This window comes from Nannospalax galili, unplaced genomic scaffold, assembly GCF_000622305.1.
Source record: "Nannospalax galili isolate Female #2095 unplaced genomic scaffold, S.galili_v1.0 scaffold221, whole genome shotgun sequence".
Classification (NCBI taxonomy): domain Eukaryota; kingdom Metazoa; phylum Chordata; class Mammalia; order Rodentia; family Spalacidae; genus Nannospalax; species Nannospalax galili.
The window spans coordinates 929,506-948,625 of NW_008344592.1; the positions used below are offsets into that span (position 1 = coordinate 929,506).

Genomic DNA, 19,120 nt, shown 5'->3' on the forward strand with positions numbered 1-19,120 from the left:
GCTATAGCTTTTCTATTCCCAGACTGAAGCTCTGAATCCTCCTCCCCCTCCTCCTCCCCCTCCTGCTCCTCCTGCTCCTCCTGCTCCTGCTCCTCCTGCTCCTCCTCCTCCTCCTCCTTTTTTTGATGGGGAGAGGGGATTGTCTGCATTTATTTCTCTATTTTCCTGTTTACTGATTGATTGATGTTTTATTAGCACATATTAATTATACATAATGGATTTCCTTATGACATTTTCATACATATATATAATGTATTTCAATTATATTTACCCTTTGTTACTTTTTCTTGTTCTTCTCCCTCTTAGTAAACGCATTTAACCTACCTAACCCTAATCTACCATTCTAGTTTGCTTTCTGTTACTTTGCTAACCAGCATGACCAAAAGCAACTTGAAGAAGGGGTTTATTTAGCTTACCGCTTACAATCCATCACTGAGGGAAGCCAAGCTGGGAAGCCTGGGTAGGAACTTAAGGCAGAAACCTTGAGTCAGGAACTGAAGCACAAATCACAGAGAAATGCTTCGTACTGGCTTTCTCCCCTGGCTCACTCAGCTAGCCTTCTTATACAGCCCAGGTCTACCTGCCCAAGGCTGGTACCTCTACAGTGGATTGGGCCCTCCTACATCAACTAGCAATCAAGAAAATGCCCCCACAGACCAGTCTAATGTAGGAAATTCCTAATTGAGGTTCCCTCTTCTCAGGTGTCTCCAGTTTGTGTCAAGTTGACAAAAACTAATCAGCACACCCACCACACATGCTAGTTTAACCCAGCGTATCTTAAATGTGATCAGAACACTCCCATCAGCCTACAGTTGAGTCAAAGCAATGAACACAGTCCATTTTCAAATAAGGTGTTAGATATCTCCTGTAATTTACTGACTACTATACTGAAAGTGGAAGGCAGAGGGTTGCTTTCACACCATCATAAAGTCAAAATTCTAAGTTGAGCCATTGAAAATCAGCGACCATCTGTAGCTGTGTGTTTACTAACAGCATTGGTTTATGGAGATCACCCTGCCCTGTACTTTTTCAATCAGATGCTATATAAGGTTTTTGTATCCCCTTTCCCTTTACTCTCTGAGAGATTGAGCTATATCTGTCTAGCTGGCCTCTAGCTATGTGGTCACTGTACCTCCTTGGGTGTTTAGCCAGCCTGGGCCTTTTCTCCTTTGAGAAAGTTCTTTTGGGTTTGAAGTTTAGATCTGGAAAGCCAGGTAACTGGTGGGAAGGAGGAGGTAACTGTCACTCTAGTCCTTTGCTCTCTGAGTCTCATCTGTGAAAGAGGGGTAGAGTAATTATCTCAAAATGTGCCCTGCTCATCCTACCTGCAGCCTAGCTGCCAGAAGGCTCTGCAGGCAAAATTGAAATATTAACTAAGACTGCTTTCCTGTCTATTTCTAGGAAGACTCAGATGGGTAGAAAAGTCCTGAGAGTCTGGGCTGAAGCCCAACAGAGGCCACAGGAAGGGGAGTGGATGCACCTCCAGGGCTGCCTGGACACAAGGGTCACATGGATTCTGCCTCTCATAGCAGAAAGCATCAGAAGTTTTTGTGGGTTTTTTGTTGTTGTTTTTAAGGTAAAAATTAAGTAAGCATTTATTTAAAGTGTTCTTGCCTATTGGCCTTACCTAATATGAGGTAACCCAGTATCCTCAAGCACAGGCTGAGGGCAGATCCTGAGCTCAGCAGACAGGACTCAGTTTGATCCTGTGTAGGCTGGGAGCTCCCCGACAACAGCTTTTGTGCTGTGTCCAGAGCTGGTACTTAGCATCATGTGAGTGATGGAGTGTCTTTATGTAACTAACTTGAAGTGTTCCTCTGCCCCTTAAGGTCAGGGTAAGGGCTGGAGGACAGCCCCTCTGGGTGGGATAAAGCAGTGTGACTGCAGTCTAGCTTTCCTCTTGACCTGGCTTCTTAACAGCAGCATCAGGAACATACCTACCTCTCACTTGTACTTCGAGCTTCAGCTTCTTCTGTATGGGCCCTGCCCTTGGTGGGTAGAGGATACCTGTGGTCTCTTCATGGCCCTGGACATGCCTATAACTGAGGGGGGAGCCCTCAGGATTCCCAACTTTCTGTCTAGTGCCCTTTGCCTTGGGCTAGTCCAGTGTCCATGGGAATGCAGAGAGAAACTGAATTAAAAGGAATGGTTGGAATGCAGCTCAGTGCCAAAGTGCTTGCCTAGCATGTGAGGCCTTGGGTTCCACTCTCACCCCATCCACATACAAATTTGAATACATAAATATAAGTGTTTTGATTTGTTTTTGTTTGATTTAGTTTGTTTTTTAAAAAATCCACATCAGTGTTTGCCTGTTTGTATGTAAGTGTACCACATGCATGCAGTGCCCACAGAGGGCAGAAGAGGGCATCAGATCCCCAGGAACTGGTATTAAGAATGGTTGTTAGCTGCCTTATTGGTGCTGGGAACTGAACCAAGGTCCTCTGCAAGAGTAGCCAGTCCTCTTAATGACTGAGCTATCTCTCCAGCCCCTGGTTTGGTTTTTGAGATAGGTCTCATTTTGTAGCCCAGGCCAGCCTCAAACTTGTGGCAACCCTTCTGTTCCACTGCTGCTAATACAGGTATGAGCCACCATGCCTGGCACATAAATAAATAAATATGTAAATGGAAGTGTGAGGTCTGGAGCATATGGCTAACTCAGAGTAGATCCAGTCTGCCTGTCTGTCTGTTTGAGGGTTTTCATGGTGGACAGGATGAGGGAAGGGGTCCAGGTTGTGTCTGGATCTTTCTCATGTACTATGATTTGATGGATTTAGAGGAAGGCTCTAGATTTTCAGGAACCATGATTCCTACTTATTTCTCTTTATTCTATTTGAGCTCTGAATTCTTTTTTCTTTTCTTTCTCTTTCTCTCTCTTTTTTGAGAACCCACTGATTGAGATCAGGAGTGGGTGTTTTTACTTATGAATACAAGTGTTGGGCATGATGGCACATGCCTGTATTCCCAGCACTGAGGAGGTTAAAGCAAAAGAATCAAGAGTTCAAGAAGGCCTGGGTTGGCAAAATGGTTCAGCAGTTAAAACCACTTGCAACAGAGGCCTGATGACTTAAATTAGATCCTCAGAGCCTGCCATGGAAGGAGAGAACCAACTCCCGAAAACTTATTCTCTGACATGTATGGATATATGTGCTATGGTGTGTGCATGCACAGGCACATACACACACAATAATAATAGTAATAATAGTAAATAAACTTTTAAAAAATATTGATTCATTTATTATTTTATGTGACTTGAGTGTATTGCCTGCATGTATGTGAGTGCATCCATGTCGTGCAGTGCCTGTGGAAGACAGAAGAGGGTGTTGGATCCCCTGGAAATGGAGTTATGGATGGTTATTAGCTTCCATGTGGAATACAAACCCAGGTCTTCTGCAGCCAGTGCTCTTAACTGCTGAGCCATCTCTCCAGCCCCAATAAACTGTTTTTAAAAAGAATTCACGGCTAGCTTGGACTGCATAGTGAGTTCAAGGCCAGCTTGAACTATGATGGTGAGACCCTGTCTCAAAAAACAAAACAGGGTTGGAGATGACTCAGCAGTTAAGAGTGCTGGCTGCTCTTGCAGAGGACTCAGGTTTAGTTCCCAGCACCCACATGATGGCTCACAGCTATCCAAAACTCTAGTTCCAGGGCATTCAGCAGGTTCTTCTGACCTCCTCTGGCATTGCACGACACGGGTGCACTTACATACATTCAGGCAATACACTTGTATCATACACATAAAATAAAAATAATAAATAAAATATTAAACAAAACAAAAAAGATCCAGGGGCTGGAGAGATAACTTGGCAGTTAAGAACACTCGCTGCTTTTGCAGATGACCCAGGTTCAGTTGCCAGCACCCACATGGTAACTAACAATGGTGTGAAACTCCAGTTCTAGGGGTACCACATCCTTTTCTAGCCTTTGCAGGCACTACATGCACAAGTGCACTTACATGTAGGCAAAACACTTATACATGTTCAAAAAAAAAAAGAGTCAAGCAATTCTAAAGTGTATAAAGTGCGAAATGAAGCTTCTTCTCTCCCTGGCCCTTTAAATCTTTAAGTTTTCCTTTAACCTCTCTTAACATCCTGAAAAGTGTCCTTTCAGATCGTTTACTAAATGAATAAAACATAAAGATCCGATGTTGAGGTTATTGTTTTTAGGATTTTACTAATTCCAACAGAAGAGCTAGACAGCAGGTCCTTGGTTCTTACTGGAATCTCATTTAGTGCTTCAAAGGGGAAAATGTTAAGAATAGCCTGTCTCAGAGATAATTCCCCTAAGTCCCTCACTTTGTGGATGAGTCCCAGAGAGGTGAGGTGACTGCCACATTTGCAGAAGACTCAGCCTGAGTTCTGCTCCCCTGGGCTTTCTGCAGGCAGCGCAGTGCATTTTTTTTTACAAGTGCCTACCTGTTTTGATCCATGGGGCTCCATCTTGACAGCATCCTGTGAAGCTGGTGTGTGTGTGTGTGTGTGTGTGTGTGTGTGTGTGTGTGTGTGTGTGTGTGTGTGTATGTGTGTGTGTTCTCTGTGTGTGCTCTGAGTGTGTGTGTCTTGGGAAGTGAAGGGATTTGCTGAAATTCAGTGCCCACAGATCTGAAACCCAGGGCTTTCTTGGTTGAGTTCAGTGCATCTGGCATTCACTGAGGTGCCACTGTCTCCAGGTCATATGATTAGAGAGTCAACCTGGCCAGGGCCTCACCCACACTCAGTGCTCCCAGTAGAGTGAGGCTCCCTGGAGAGATCCTTATCATCCTTAGAAAGGACCTTCATCCCAAATCTGGGCCAGCAGGTCAAGATCCCTGAGTAACTACAGATACAGGGGTGGGGGTCTGTGACCTCCTCTGTGGTCACTAACCCCTCCCCTTTCCTCTGTCCTTACTGCTCTCCTTTCTTCTCTGACTCTGTCCATTTGTCTCCATCTGTCTCTTGCCGCGTGCGGTTCCTGCCCCCTTGATATCACACTCATCCTTTTCCCTATCACATGTTCTCTTTCATGCCAATGCAGGTGTGCTGGTCACCATGACAACAGAGACAGGCCCCGATTCTGAGGTGAAGAAGGCTCAGGAGGAGGCTCCACAGCAGCCTGAGGCTGCCGCTGCTGTGACCACCCCAGTGACCCCCACAGGCCACGGCCACCCAGAGGCCAACTCCAATGAGAAGCATCCGCCCCAGCAGGACACACGGCCTGCTGAACAGGTGTGTACCTGAGGATCCAGGGCATCCCTCTTCCTGCCCCACCAGTCCTCTCCGTCCAGTTCTTAGGGCTCTAGTATTTCTTAGCAAGAAAGAAGAAAATTCAGATGTGACTTATTATGTGTTGAACTCTGGGCTGGGGCCACTGTGGTTACTTTCTATTGCTATGATAAAAAACTGACCAAAAGCAACTTGGGAGGAAAGGGTTTGTTTCATCTTAACAGCCTGGAGGCAGGAACTGAAGCAGAGGCGACAAAGGAATGCTGCTTACTAGCCTGCTTTTCTGACTTAGCCTGCTTTCTTTTCGTTTTTGTTTGTTTGTTTGTTTGTTTTTGGTCTTTTAGAGACAGGGTCTCCCTATAGCCCCAGCTGTCCTGGAATTCACTATGTAGACCAAACTGGCCTTGAACTCACAGGGATCCGCCTATCTCTGCCTCCTGAGTGCTGGGATTAAAGGTGTGCACCACCACGCCTGGCTTCAGCCTGCTTTCTTATACAGCCCAGGCCAACCTGCCCAGGGGTGACACTACCCACAGTGGACCCGTCTCTCCCATATCACTCAACAATCAAGAAAATGCCCATAGACATGTCCATTGCCAGTCTAATAGAGGAATTCTCCAGTTGAAGTTCCCTGGGCCCAAATGTGTCAAGTTGACAGCTGAAGCTATCCAGCTCAGTGGTCATTTTGTGTTTCACTTTCCCAAACCTCAGAAAGGACCTGTTATTTTCTCCATTTTATACTGAGAGGCACTGTGGCTCAGTGCGGTAAGGCCAGCTGCCCAAAGTCCATTGCCATTAAAGCAGCAGAAGTGTTAGTCAGACCCCGAATCGATTCCAAACAGAGTTCGTTCAACTTTAGCTTCCTGCCTCTAAGGCTTATCTTCAAGCTTGATAAGCCCAGGGTTTTCCTGGAGCAAAACTCATCCCCTGAAAACTACAGAAGATTCAGTGAGCTCTGAGATTCACAACAGGCCCAGAGAGTCAGGGACCTGGCCATACCCCTGGGAGCTTGGGGTAGAGTGCCAGCCCCACCTCCACCACCTGAGACTCACCGTAGCTCCTACCTTCATGCTAGACCCAGTTAGAGACAAGACAGAAGAGCTCAGACAAATGCCCTGAGAAGTCATGTGCTGTTCTAGGGCAGCATGGCGGCAGGTTTGGTTTTCTGGGCTGCTCCTGCCTGCATCGGCTGCCTGTAGGGAAGATGTGGAGCTCTCAGCTCACATGGAAATAGGAGCTCTCCACCTGTTTGCACCAACCATAGCCCCTGTCCACCCTGTGGGGCTCAGAGGGTAGCACTTGTTTTGGAGTGTGTCTCTGTCTCAGCCACCCCAAATGCTTCTTGTTTGGGTAAAATGCTGTTTCAAGGTCACTAACTGCTTTCCTTGGCTGGCCCCACAGAGCCTAGATATGGAGGAGAAGGACTACTGCGAGGCCGATGGCCTGTCTGAGAGGACCACGCCCAGTAAGGCCCAGAAGTCACCCCAGAAGATTGCCAAGAAGTTCAAGAGTGCCATCTGCCGAGTCACTCTGCTTGATGCCTCTGAATACGAGTGTGAGGTAGAGGTAAGGGAGTACCCAATGCCCAGTCTGCCGCAGGCTGACTAGCCTCAGAAGCAGGCTGGTTCTTATGTGTCCTGAGTCCAAGCCAAACCAGAAGACCAGCTGCAGTGTCTGGAGGGATGTCCTGCCTGGCCTTCCTTTGTACAGGTGGTAGCACTAAGGTTCAGAAAGGGCTATCACTATTGTCAACCAGATAGGCTCAGTACAGGCCTGGCACCAGGAAAATGGTCTCAGGGTATTATGCTTTGATAAGGATGCCACAATCTGAGGGTTGATGTGCAGGGCTGACCACAAAAGGATAGTCATACTCCAACGCTGAGTCCTGACCATCCCCTCTCCCTATGCCTCATATCTTTGAAGGAGTCTTGTCTTCTCTTCCTCTAACCCCAAAGCCTTTGGACTCTGCTTTTCAGCTCCTTCCTCTTGATTGCTGTTAAGAAGGAAAAATCACTCTCTAGCCTCTACTCCAGCATGCTCCCAAGCAGGCCTATAGTCTAGGAAAGTCCCAGCAGAGCTTGAAAGAACCTGGGTGAGGTGGGCATTGTAGACTCAGAGAGTGAAGCCAGGTGGCTGATGTCTTGCCCAGCCACCAGAAGACTCTTAGGGTTCTCTAGATGTCCTGGTGGGACCTGGGTCAGTTCCCAGCCCTACTGGCAGGTGCACTAGCCTCATAGCAGCTTTTCTCTCCCTTTCAGAAGCACGGCCGGGGCCAGGTGCTGTTTGATCTGGTCTGTGAGCACCTCAACCTCCTGGAGAAGGACTACTTCGGTCTGACCTTCTGTGATGCCGACAGCCAGAAGGTACCTGGCTGGGGGCCTGCTATAGCAGGTGGGCAGGGAGCCCTCTTCCTTTAGGCCTCCATGGTCCAGTCCACATCCCCCAAAACTCCCTCAGACCCTCAGTAGATATATTCTGCTTATACATCAGCCAGCCTAACCACTTTCAGTTCTCTGGCCCCGGCCCTTGCCCTAGTCCTTTCTTGGTGATCCATAAATCACTCCCAGGTAGGTAACAAAAAGCATGGTATGGGTTCCCTGGAGAACTGAAATCCTCAGTGTGTTCTCCCCACCCTGATGGAGGGCTGCCTGACTTTCCTTCTTCCAGTTATAGCTGTAATACCTGATCACTGTGGCCATCTCAGGGTGATACCAGCCCTGACACCATGTCCCAGCCCTGCTGGGAGTTCAGGCTACACTACCCAGTGCCAAGGAAATTGGTCTAGACAAGTGTGTTCTCCATTAGAGTCTGTGGCTGCCTATTTCAGGATAGTCCTCTCTCCTAACCCCATGCTGCCCTCTCCTCTGTCTTCCCTCTTAAGGATTCTATCATCTCTTCTCTTCTAGAACTGGCTAGACCCCTCCAAGGAAATTAAGAAGCAGATCCGCAGTGAGTGCTGCTGTGACTGGTTGGTGTGGATGGGTGGGCGGGGCCTGGTTGTAGTGCTCCCTCCTACTTTGGGGTATGCTCCTGGTTCTCTGTGCTCCTTTGGCAGGTCTTGGAGAAAGCAGGGAAGGAATGATGTTGACATTTTTTATAGTTGACAAGTCTGAGACCTAGAGAGCAGAAATAACTATGCAAAGCCGTACAGCAGATTGTACAGAAACTGTAAATGTATTCAGGATTGTGAGCCTTGCAGTCATCCAGGACAAAGGGACAAACAGATGGCCTGAAAACAGCTACTCTCCTGTCCAGGGCTGTTGTGGTAGTTAATGATCATTTCCTCAGAGGTCCAGAGAGTGGCAGCTACTCACGCAAGGTCACAGAGCCAAGTGCTGGCCTAGCCAGTCTTGAGCCCTGGCCTTCATCCTATGCTCTTTTCAAGTCTAGGGGAGGAGGCAGGTGAGCAGGCTAGCAACCTGTTTTTTGTGGCCCAGAGAGAAGGAGCATGTTGGGAGAGGTGAGGGAACTGTCAAATAGGAGGAGGTCAGTGGCCTCAGCAAAGGGACTAGCAGTAGGTAGACTAGGGCCTGGAGGCAAAGATGCTTCTTCCAGGCCCCACCTCCTAGACTCCCTGGTCCCCTGGCTAGGAAGCTGTAGCTGAGTCTGTTGCCATGACAGCAGGCAGCTGGGCCTGGGGATGCCAGCTGACTCTGCAGGAGGGGGCTTGAGGAATTTTTCCTGTGGGTTCCTGTCAGTTGGCGACAAAGAGGCAGGCACATAGGCAGAGCATACTCCTGTAGACTGACAGGGTTCTAGGTCTGGGCTTTAAGCTGTCTTTAGTAATGCCAGCCCTGCTGGGAGGCCTGCCTCTCATGCCTGAAAGAATTGGAACAGATACGGGCAGCCAAGTATGTAGGATTTAATAAAGACCAGTAGCCTGAAAAAAAAGGCAGTCAGGCTGAATGACCAGGCCCTGGATCATTCTCCAGAGCAAACCTGGAGGCCTTGCCTGCCTGGCTTGTCAAGTCATGGCCTTTATACCATACAGCCTTGGTCCTCGGGAAGTGCCTCCCCTTGGGGGGGGCCTGGGGAGTTGATTCAACAGGTAAAGTGCTTTCTGCATAAGCATGAGGACCTGAGTTTAAATAAGCATGTTACAGGTGTCCAGGGAGTGGGAGATGGATATGATCGATACAGTGTATGCATGTATGACATTGTTAAAGAATAAATTTGAAAATATTTAAAAATAAGGTTGGGGGGGCTGGAGAGATGGCTCAGCTGTTGAGAGCACTGGCTCTCTTTCAGGGGACCCAGGTTCTATTCCCAACACCCACATGGCCGCTAACACCCATCTGAAACTACAGTTTCAGGGAATCTGATGCCCTCTTCTGACCTCTGTGGGCACTATACAACATGGGCACACTTACATGCATGTGGGTAATACACTCATACACAGACTATTAAAATGTTAGATAAAATTTTTTTTTAAAAAAAAGGTAGAAGCTGGGCATGGTGGTGCATGCCTTTAATCCCAGCATTTAGGAGGCAGATTCAGGCATATCTCTGTGAGTTCATAGTGTGTTAGTGAGTTCCAGGCCAGCTGAGGCTACAGGGAGACCCTGTCTCAAAAAAGACCTAAATAAATAAATAAGTAAATAAATAAATAAGTAAATAAATAAATAAATAAATAAACAAAGCGGAGAACAATAGAGGAGGACACCCAACATCAGCCTCTGGCCTTTACTGGCAAACGTGCGTTGTGTGCGCTTGCACACACACAAACACACACATAAGTGCCTCCTCTAGTAGACCTCTTGCCTCCATCCCAATCCCTGAGACTTCCACCTCTTCATCCTAGTCCTGTCCTTTGGACCCAGGGGAGCACTTTAGCATCTTTTCTGTTGTTGGCGACAGCCTCTGAATGTTCTGAAAAAGGCTTCATGAGCCCTTGTATCCTGGGCTTCCTAGATAGCCCTTTCTTCTTTAAACCTCAGCACCTATCACCTCAGGCAGACCATCTGGGTCTCTGCTTCTCCTTGGTAAGTGGACTAGTCATTCCTGTATGTGAGCTGGGGTGACATTGATGTGACAGACACATAGACAACATTCAGTGCAGTGGTTGTTTTCTTCTGGACAAACGCTGGGCCCAGACGGCCTGGATTTGAATTCCTGCTCAGTCACTACCTCTTGTGTTATATAACTATTCCATGCCTCAGTTTCCTCACTTTAAAGTAGGCTTATAATAGTGCTTAGCTTTAGGAGTGTTGTGAGGATGAAATGAGGTATCATGTGTGTGACACAACAGTAAGGGCTCCAGTACCCACAACGTACCAACTATACTTATTGATTATTGTTGCTATTCTTCTTGAGACAGGGCTTACGTTCCCTTGATACTCTTTCCAAGGAGTCTTTGTGGTCAAGAGCCTGAGCCCTGGGTTTAGATGACTAGAATTTGGAAACCTGTTCTCTGTTACCAGTTAGCTGAGTGACCATTAGAATTTTCATCTATGAAAAGGAAACTCAGGTCGGAGATGTGGCTCAGTGCTTGCCTAGCATGCTCTATATCCTCCTGTGCTAATCATATGAATTATTCATGGTTTAGTGATGCGGTTCAGTGCCTGCCTATGGCATGCAGTATTGACTTTCTTCTTATTGTTAGCCTAGTCTTTTTTAAAAAAAATTTTTAGGCTGGGTATGATGGTGCATGCCTTTAATCCCAGCACTCAGGAAGCAGAGACAGAGGATCAAGGCCAGCCTGGTCTACATAGTGAGTTCCAGGCCAACTGGGGCTATAGGGAGACTTGTCTCAAAAAATAAAAAATAAACATATTATTAGTGTGTATTTACAGGTGTCTGTGTGTGTCACATTGTACATATGGAGTCAGAAGACAATTTTTGGTAGTTTCTCCTACCATGGGTTCTAGGAATTAAACTCAGGTCATCAGGCTTGTATAGTAAATGATTTTACCCACTGAGCCATCTCATTAACCTGCTCACAAGTCTCTCTCTCTCTCTCTCTCTCTCTCTCTCTCTCTCTCTCTTTCTCTCTCTCTCGTTTCACTCTCACTCTCTCTCTGAGAGCTAGCCTGGAACTTACTATGGAGACCAGGCTGGTCTTGATCTCACAGAGATCCACCTGCATCTGCCTCTGCCTCTGCCTCCTGAGTGCTAGAACTAAAGGTGTGTGCTACCACACAGGTCTTTTAGGCTGGGCCTCAATTTCCTCATCTGTCAGTAGGAGTAATGTTCTAGGCCCTGGATTAGATTGTTCTGAGACTAGAGATAGGAGAAGGCTGTGCGTGGTCACCTATTGGCTAGTGTATCTGAGACAACAGCCACCAGGACGAGGCCTCTCTGATCTTTCCCCATCTTTTCTTCTCAGGCAGCCCCTGGAATTTTGCCTTCACAGTCAAGTTCTACCCACCTGACCCAGCCCAGCTGACAGAAGACATCACAAGGTGAGGACTGCAGAGGGAGGGCTCAACGCGCTGACCTGCGGAAGTATGAAAGAGGGTTGGGCATGCTGGCCCTGGGAGACACAGGATATATATGGTGTATATAGTGCTAGTGACAAATGCCAATCCACAGCCAGACAATCTCAAAGGAAGCAGAGAATGTGAGGAAAACAAGAACCCAAATGCAGAGGTCAGTGGTGACTGGGCTTTAACCTCAGAGGAGAGATGTCTGAGGGGGCCATGGGGCCTGTTATGCATTTAAAAGGACAGATCAATCTAAAATGGTTGCTGTAGGTCAGCAACATGGCTCAGCAAGTAAAGGCACTTGCTTGCACAAGCCTGTCAACCTGCGTTTTTAATTCCTGGAATCCATGTAAAAGTGGAAGGGGAGAACCAACTCCATAGTTGCCCTCTGACCTCCACATGCGTGTTGTTGCATACATCTCCCCCCATCATACACACACTCCAGTAACAAATTTTTACAAATTAAAACAGTTGCTGTTGAGGGCCAGTAAATCACTGACCTGTGGGAATTGCATCTGAAAGTTGAGTGAAGTTAGAAATTTGTGCTGGGGAGTACTGTGGATTGAGCTTTGGGCCTTGCACTTACTATCCATGAGCTATTATACCCAGGCTTCTTTTAACTTTTTTTTTTTTTTTTGGTCTTTTTCAGACAGGGTCTCCCTGTAGCCTCAGGTGTCCTAGAACTCACTATGTAGACCAGGCTGGCCTTGAACTCACAGAGATCCACCTGCCTCTGCCTCCTGAGTGCTGGGATTAAAGGTGTGCACCACGCCCAGCTATTTTTAATGCTGATACCTATTTGCTAAACAAGATACCTAGTTCAAGATGCTGCCTCTAGGGGGCTGGAGAGATGGCTCAGCAGGTAAGAGCTCTCGCTGCTCTTGCAGGGGACCTGGGTTCAGTTCCCAGCATCCATATGGTGACTCACAATTGCTGTAAATAACTCCAGTTCCAGGGGAGTCAGTGACCTCTTCTGGCCTTCATGGACATTGCAACCAAAGGTGCATTTACATGCAGGCAAAACACTCATGCGCGCGCACACACACACACACACACACACACACACACACAATCCAAAATAAAGTTTTTTAAAAGATGCTGCCTTTAGCTTTGGGAGAGAAGACAGATGTTTCTAGACTAGACCAGGCCCGAGGCCTTGTCTTTAGTGCCCCTTCTGGGCCCTGAGTCAGCTTGGGGGCCAAGATAACAGTGGTCACATCTGAATTCGGAGCTTTGGGCAGCACAGCTCCTCGAGTGTCTTCTCTTTGTGTCAGACTGTGGGCATCGGGCTTCCAGGGACACCAGGAGGAAGTTTGCCCTGCTCAGCACAGATGGCTCTAGAAGGTAGGGTTGTAGGAGCAGCTGATATAGTCAAAAATAGTGAGGCCTAAAATAAAATGTTCAAAATGACAGATTGATTGAAATGTTGGACTGGTCAGAGCATTTGGCAGTGATTTCTGAATTTTTAGACTTTTGAACAAAATGTCACAGGTCTATGCTTTACACCTGTGGCGGGTGAGTGGCCATAGATCCTGAGTCTATACATTGGCCCTGAGCACACACTGAGGCTGCAAGTGCTCATTACCAGGGCTTCAGTTCTGACTGAAATAATGTCACAGGGCACTGAAAATTAGACCAAGTCAAAGCCACTTTAAAGGAAGAAAATTGGACAGTTAAGGAAAAATTGCAAAACAGGAAAAAAAGGGCAAGGAGCCACCACCGGCTGAGGGTGAGGCAGACCTTGCTTTATTTTAGTGCACAGTAATTGCAGAAGCCATATAAAATAGCTTAAATGGTTCTAAAAATTGGAAAATTATCCAACTGTGAATGTAAGTTACAAAAAAATCATGGCCTGGTGGTTAGAAGTGCTTCTTTAGCCCGTTTTGGTTTTCAGACAATTCACTTGGAGCTAGAGACAGAATAAAGTTTGGGAAGAGGGCTGGTGAGGTGGTTCAATAGGTGAAGGTGCTTGCCACCAAATCCTGACAACCTGAGTTCAATTCCCAGGACCCACATGCTGGAAGAAAATCTAGTTCCACAAATTGTCCTCTTGACTTTCACATGCACTGTGGCATGCATACACACAAATAAATGTAGAAAAAAGTTTGGGAAGAGTATTAACAAGCTGTAGGTTGTAGGTTACAGCACAGAGGTAAAAGTACACATGGAGATCATGAGAACAGCTCTAAGGCATGTCACTAGGTGTGACAAAACAAACTCTAGAATCAGACATAGTATTTGATAACAATTTCCATATTGAAAATACCCATCAATTAAAACCATATGCATTTCTGAATATTCATGGAGGAGAAATGCCTAGAATACCTTGAAAACAGCTGGTGACCTTGAAAGGATATGGAATGGCCATCAAATGAGGAAACTCAGAAACATTTCTAAAGTGTTCATTTTCTTCTGTCCAAGAATACATTAAATTACAGGGTTGAAGATGTAGCTCAGTTAGATGTAGCTTAGGTACTGTGCTTGCCTGGCATGTATGAAGTCCTGGATTGTATCCCCAGGAGCTACCAAGGGTGTGGTAGTAAGTGCCTATCATACCATCACTGGGATAGGAGACTGAGGCAGGAGGATCTCTTTGAGTCTGAGGCAAGACTGAGTTATGCAGTGAGACCCTTTGAAAAAGAAAAACAAAAGAAAAAATAGAACATCAAATAGCATAATTAAAACTACATGGTAGCCAGGGATAGTGGTACATGCCTGTAATCCCAGCACCTGGGAGACTGAGGCAAGAAGATCATGAATTCAAGAACAGCCTAGGCTACATAGTGAAACCCTGTCTCAAAAACCTATTAACTGGGCTGGGGGATGTTCTAGTGGGTAAAGCACTTGCCACACAGGGTGCAGACCTGAATTCCAGTCCCCAGAACCGACTCAAAAAGATGGATGTGATAGTGTGCGTCTGTAGTCCTAGCTCTCTTATGCTGAGATGGAAGGGGGAGACAGGAGAATCCTTGACAGTCTGAGGGTCAGCTAGCCTAGTGACCACAGCAGCAATACAACAAGGAGAGCCTGCCTCAAACAAGGTGGAAGGCAGGGACCTGTGCTCAGGATTGTCCTCTGACTTCTACACGCATATTGTGACATGCTCACACACATGAATGTATACATACACACTATAGGCGTACAATATATCTCACACACACACACACACACACACACATACAAAACACAAACCAACCAACAAACCAAACAAGTAAAGCAAAACTACATGACATTTTTTTTGTTTATTTTTACTTTCTATTTTGTGTGTATGAGTGTTTTGCCTGCATGTATGTAAGTGCATCTGTGTTGTGCAATGCCCACAGAGGCCAGAGAGAGTGTCAGATCCCCTAGAATAGGATTTTTCCACAGTTGTTAGCTGCCATGTGGATGCTGAGAACTGAACCCTGGCCCTCTGCAAGAGCAGCCAGTAGTGTTAACCACTGAGCCATCTCTCCAGCCCCATAACATTTTTTTTTCCAAGGGCCAAACCAGCCAAGTTTCTTATAGTAGGAAAAAAAAATTCTTCAAATTCAGAAACAAACAAAAACCACTGGGAATCAATGTGGCATGTCTCAAAACCTGTTTCATGGGACACACCCACTTATCAACCATGAAATGCCTGTGTCTGGGGTTGTCCTTTTCCACTGAGCTGATCCTCTTTGGGCTCCAGGCTCTAGAGGTATAGCCTGTGCCCACTCCCTCTGTCCATGTCTCTAGGTACTATCTATGCCTGCAGCTTCGGGCAGACATCATCACTGGCCGGCTGCCCTGCTCCTTTGTCACACATGCCCTGCTGGGCTCCTATGCAGTGCAGGCTGAGCTGGGTGACTATGATGCTGAGGAGCACGTCGGTAACTATGTCAGTGAGCTCCGCTTTGCCCCGAACCAGACCCGGGAGCTGGAAGAAAGAATCATGGAGCTGCACAAGACATACAGGTGAGTGGGCCTCGTGGCTGACTGGCTGGACCCTCCTCACAGGCTTGAAGGCCTAGGTCTTGGATGCTGTGCCATACTTAAGCCACCTGGCACTGCCCCTAACCTGAGGTATCTGGGGCAGGTCATTTCTATGAGACAGAATAACGGGAACTAGCTGTGTGACTATTAAGGGACCACTTGGGCTTCAATGTCTTGAGTTCCTGTGTGGCTGTGATAATTCCCTGCTCTGAGTCTCTGAGGATCGGTTACCTTCTCTGTTATCTGGAGATAATAATAACAGAGGTGTGCTTCTGAGTAAGGGTCCTGATGCAGAGATTTAGGTATAAAGTTCAAAAGTTTGAGTGCTAATGCCAACCTGCTTGGGTTCACCATCCAGCCGTGCCACTTTCTAACCAGGGGATGTGGCAGTTTGGTTCACCTCCTGTGCTTTGGCTTGCTCATCTATTTAGCATGGTGCTGGTCAGCATGCCCTGTGGGGTGGTTAGGTGGTCACACTGCTCACATTAAAGGCATACTGGGTCTGGGCTTAGTGTTGTTATCTGTGATTATTTTACTGATTGTATACTTTATTGAATTGTGGATTGAATACTTTGTTCTGGGGTTAGAAGATAATTATTCAGACATGTGATTGTAGGCTAGTGTGGAACCTCTGTAAGCCCAGTTTTCACCTATGAATGCACAACTGAGATGATCGGTGTTCCTCAACCAGTGGCATTTGAAGCAAGAGAATTCATTGTGCAGGGTTTCAGCTCCCCTGGCCTACAGGCATTAAATGTCCTAGTTTGTTTCTTCATTGCTGTGACAAAACACTCTGACCACTACCAACTTGGGGAGGAAAAGGTTTATTTATCTTACATCTCCCAGGTCACAATTCATCGGGGAGCCCGAGGTAGGAACTCAGGGCAGGAACCTGGAGGCAGGAGCTGGAGCACAGGCCATGGAGGAACACTGCTTACTGGCTTGCTCCCTGGCCCCTGCTCAGCCTTCTTTCTTATGCAACACAGGCCCATCTACCCAGGGGTGGCACCACCCACAGTGGGCTGGGCCCTCCCACATCACTCATCAAGAAGATGCCCCTCAGACATGGCCACAGGCCAGTCCAATAGAGGAAATTCCCCGATTGAGGCTCCCTCAACCCAGGTGTGTCAAGTTGACACTCAAGTTATCCAGCACACACACCCTCATGAACTGTAAGAACCAGAATGCACCCCATTGCTGTCCCCTAATGCCTGCACTGTGGGGGATACTACCTCTAGATCAAAATGATCTGTAAGGTCTGTTTAAGCTGTAAGTGCTTTAGGTTCCAAGTTCAAGGTTGTTATGGGAACCCAGGGAAGGACTCTGGTGGTATTATATCCTTGTGCAGGATGGAGAGAATGGGAGGGTGTTTTAGGTTGCATCTGGAGAGTAGGGTATGGCCAGATATGAGGAGGAAGAGCTTGCTAGGTGTGGCAGACAGCAAACACTCCCAGAAACTCATACATGAGCTTCACTGGGTTACATTGATTGCTGTGGAATTGTGTTTAGTAGGACACAACTGGTTAGCTGTGGCCACCTGGGCATAGGATGAGGGTGCCCTGCCTACTATCTATCTTTTATCCCTGTCCTAGATAGCAAGATGCCCTGGAGAGTTGTAAGTCATAATAATCCATAGAAAGGCAGATCAACAGGCACTTGAGCAATGTCAGCAGCTGTCTTCATAGCTCTTTGCTCTCAAAGCCCATTGACATCTAGTGGCCATGTATCCCACACAGAAGCTCGAAGGTAGACAGGGTGGAAGAAACAGAAGCCAGAGGGTGCAAGAGACAGATTTAACCAAGTGGTTTGTAATACAGACTCTGGAGCCACATTAGAGTCAAATGCAGACACTGCTGTTACTTAATAGCTGTGCTGTGCCCTTCAGCAACTTATTCAGCCTCCTCTAAAACTCCAGGTGGCTCATCTAGAGGATGGGACTAACAATAGCACCTGCCTCACAGAGTTGTGTTGATCGAATGAGTTCATTAAGCAGCATATAGTCCTTGATAAATGCTTGCTATAAGTATAAAATGTAGTCTGAGCTTCCTAGCAGCCAAAGCAAAGATGGGCCATGATTCTTGACATAGTTCTTAAGAAAAGAGGGTAAAGCTGGGCATGGTGAAAAATGCTTTTAACCTCATCACTCAGGAGGCAGAGACAGGTAGGTCTCTATAAATTTGAGGCCAGCCTGATCTACCTAATGAGTTCCAGGCCAGCCAGGGCTACATAGTGAGACCCTGTCTCAACAAAACAACAAAACAAAACAAAACAAAACAAAACAACAACAAAAAAAAAACATAGTGAGACTCTGTCTCAAAACAAAACAAAACAAAACAAAACAAAAACCCAAAAATCCTGACTCCCAGTCTAGCCTTTGTCTATTTCTCAGACAAAATAAAACTGGACCTTGCAGAAGACTGAGTTTGTAGATTGAAGTGAAGGGACTCACGATCCTGTCCAGAGGGCAGAGAGGAGGGCCTCAGGCAAGGCTCGACCACCTGTCTTTCTGGGATGGTTGGTTCTGAAGGTGGTACCTGCAGCCATCTGGATTTAGCCAGGGCCTTTGCCATGACCCAGCGATCACTTTTTTTTCCCTCAGGGGCATGACCCCAGGAGAGGCAGAAATCCACTTCCTGGAGAATGCCAAGAAGCTTTCCATGTATGGAGTTGATCTGCACCACGCTAAGGTACAGTCAAGCCCAGCATTCCCATGCCTTTAGGAGGTGCCTGAGGAACTAACTACTAGCCCCTCCAGGGTCTAGTGTCCCAGATAGCCTTACTTCTAGCTTAGAACTTTTTTGGTTCTCATTTCTCAACATATATAACTTTAAAAAAAATCATTTTCCCCTTGTATTCAACTTATTCATGAACCTGCTTGTGCCACCACTAGATTGGATGCAAGAGAAAGACAGGTCTTAGGGTATTTCTGTGTCCCTAGCTCTTAGCGCATGGCCTGTCATTGAGCATGTCTCTAAATGTTGGCTAAGTGGATGAATGATTGACAGAGCGAGTGACTGAAGAAGTGAGTGGTGAATCATGACTAAGAGAGTGACTAGATGAGAGCAGGAGAGATTAGTCAGGGGACTCCAGCCTGGATCATAGGGGGTGGCAGTCGTCAGTGCCTGGCCCAAGGCCTCCCATTCTATGCTGTGTTCTTGTACAGGACTCTGAGGGCATTGACATCATGCTAGGTGTCTGTGCCAATGGCTTACTCATCTACCGGGACCGCCTGAGAATCAACCGCTTTGCCTGGCCAAAGATTCTCAAGATCTCCTATAAGAGGAGTAACTTCTATATCAAGATCCGGCCTGGAGAGGTGAGCTTGCCCCTGTCACCCCACTCTTCACTTAAGTTCATGGACCCTAACACAGTGGACCCTGGCACCTGGCCTGGGTTTTCCTACTCAGGGAATATAGACAGGGTTCTGGGGTTCATGGAAGATGGAGATGTTCCTCTTCCATGCCTTTCTGTGTAGACCTCACATCCTGGATGTGACTTCACATTTTGTTGGTTTTATATACTTATTTGGTTGGGGGGGGGGGGGCC

General features: G+C 46.9%; 1 protein-coding gene across 20 annotated transcripts in view; it reads left to right on the forward strand.

Moving 5' to 3' along the window:
* Positions 1–19,120, forward strand: part of Epb41l1 (erythrocyte membrane protein band 4.1 like 1) — a 132,327-nt gene that overhangs the window by 71,015 nt on the left and 42,192 nt on the right. For all 20 annotated transcript variants that reach the window (XM_008840771.3, XM_008840772.3, XM_008840777.2 and 17 more), the window contains 8 exons: positions 5,011–5,201; positions 6,600–6,764; positions 7,457–7,561; positions 8,105–8,147; positions 11,524–11,599; positions 15,338–15,556; positions 18,174–18,261; positions 18,738–18,890. In XM_008840771.3, the coding sequence (XP_008838993.1) occupies positions 5,025–5,201; positions 6,600–6,764; positions 7,457–7,561; positions 8,105–8,147; positions 11,524–11,599; positions 15,338–15,556; positions 18,174–18,261; positions 18,738–18,890 (1,026 nt within the window). In that variant the 5' untranslated portion in view covers positions 5,011–5,024. The remainder of the gene's footprint in view (positions 1–5,010; positions 5,202–6,599; positions 6,765–7,456; positions 7,562–8,104; positions 8,148–11,523; positions 11,600–15,337; positions 15,557–18,173; positions 18,262–18,737; positions 18,891–19,120) is intronic.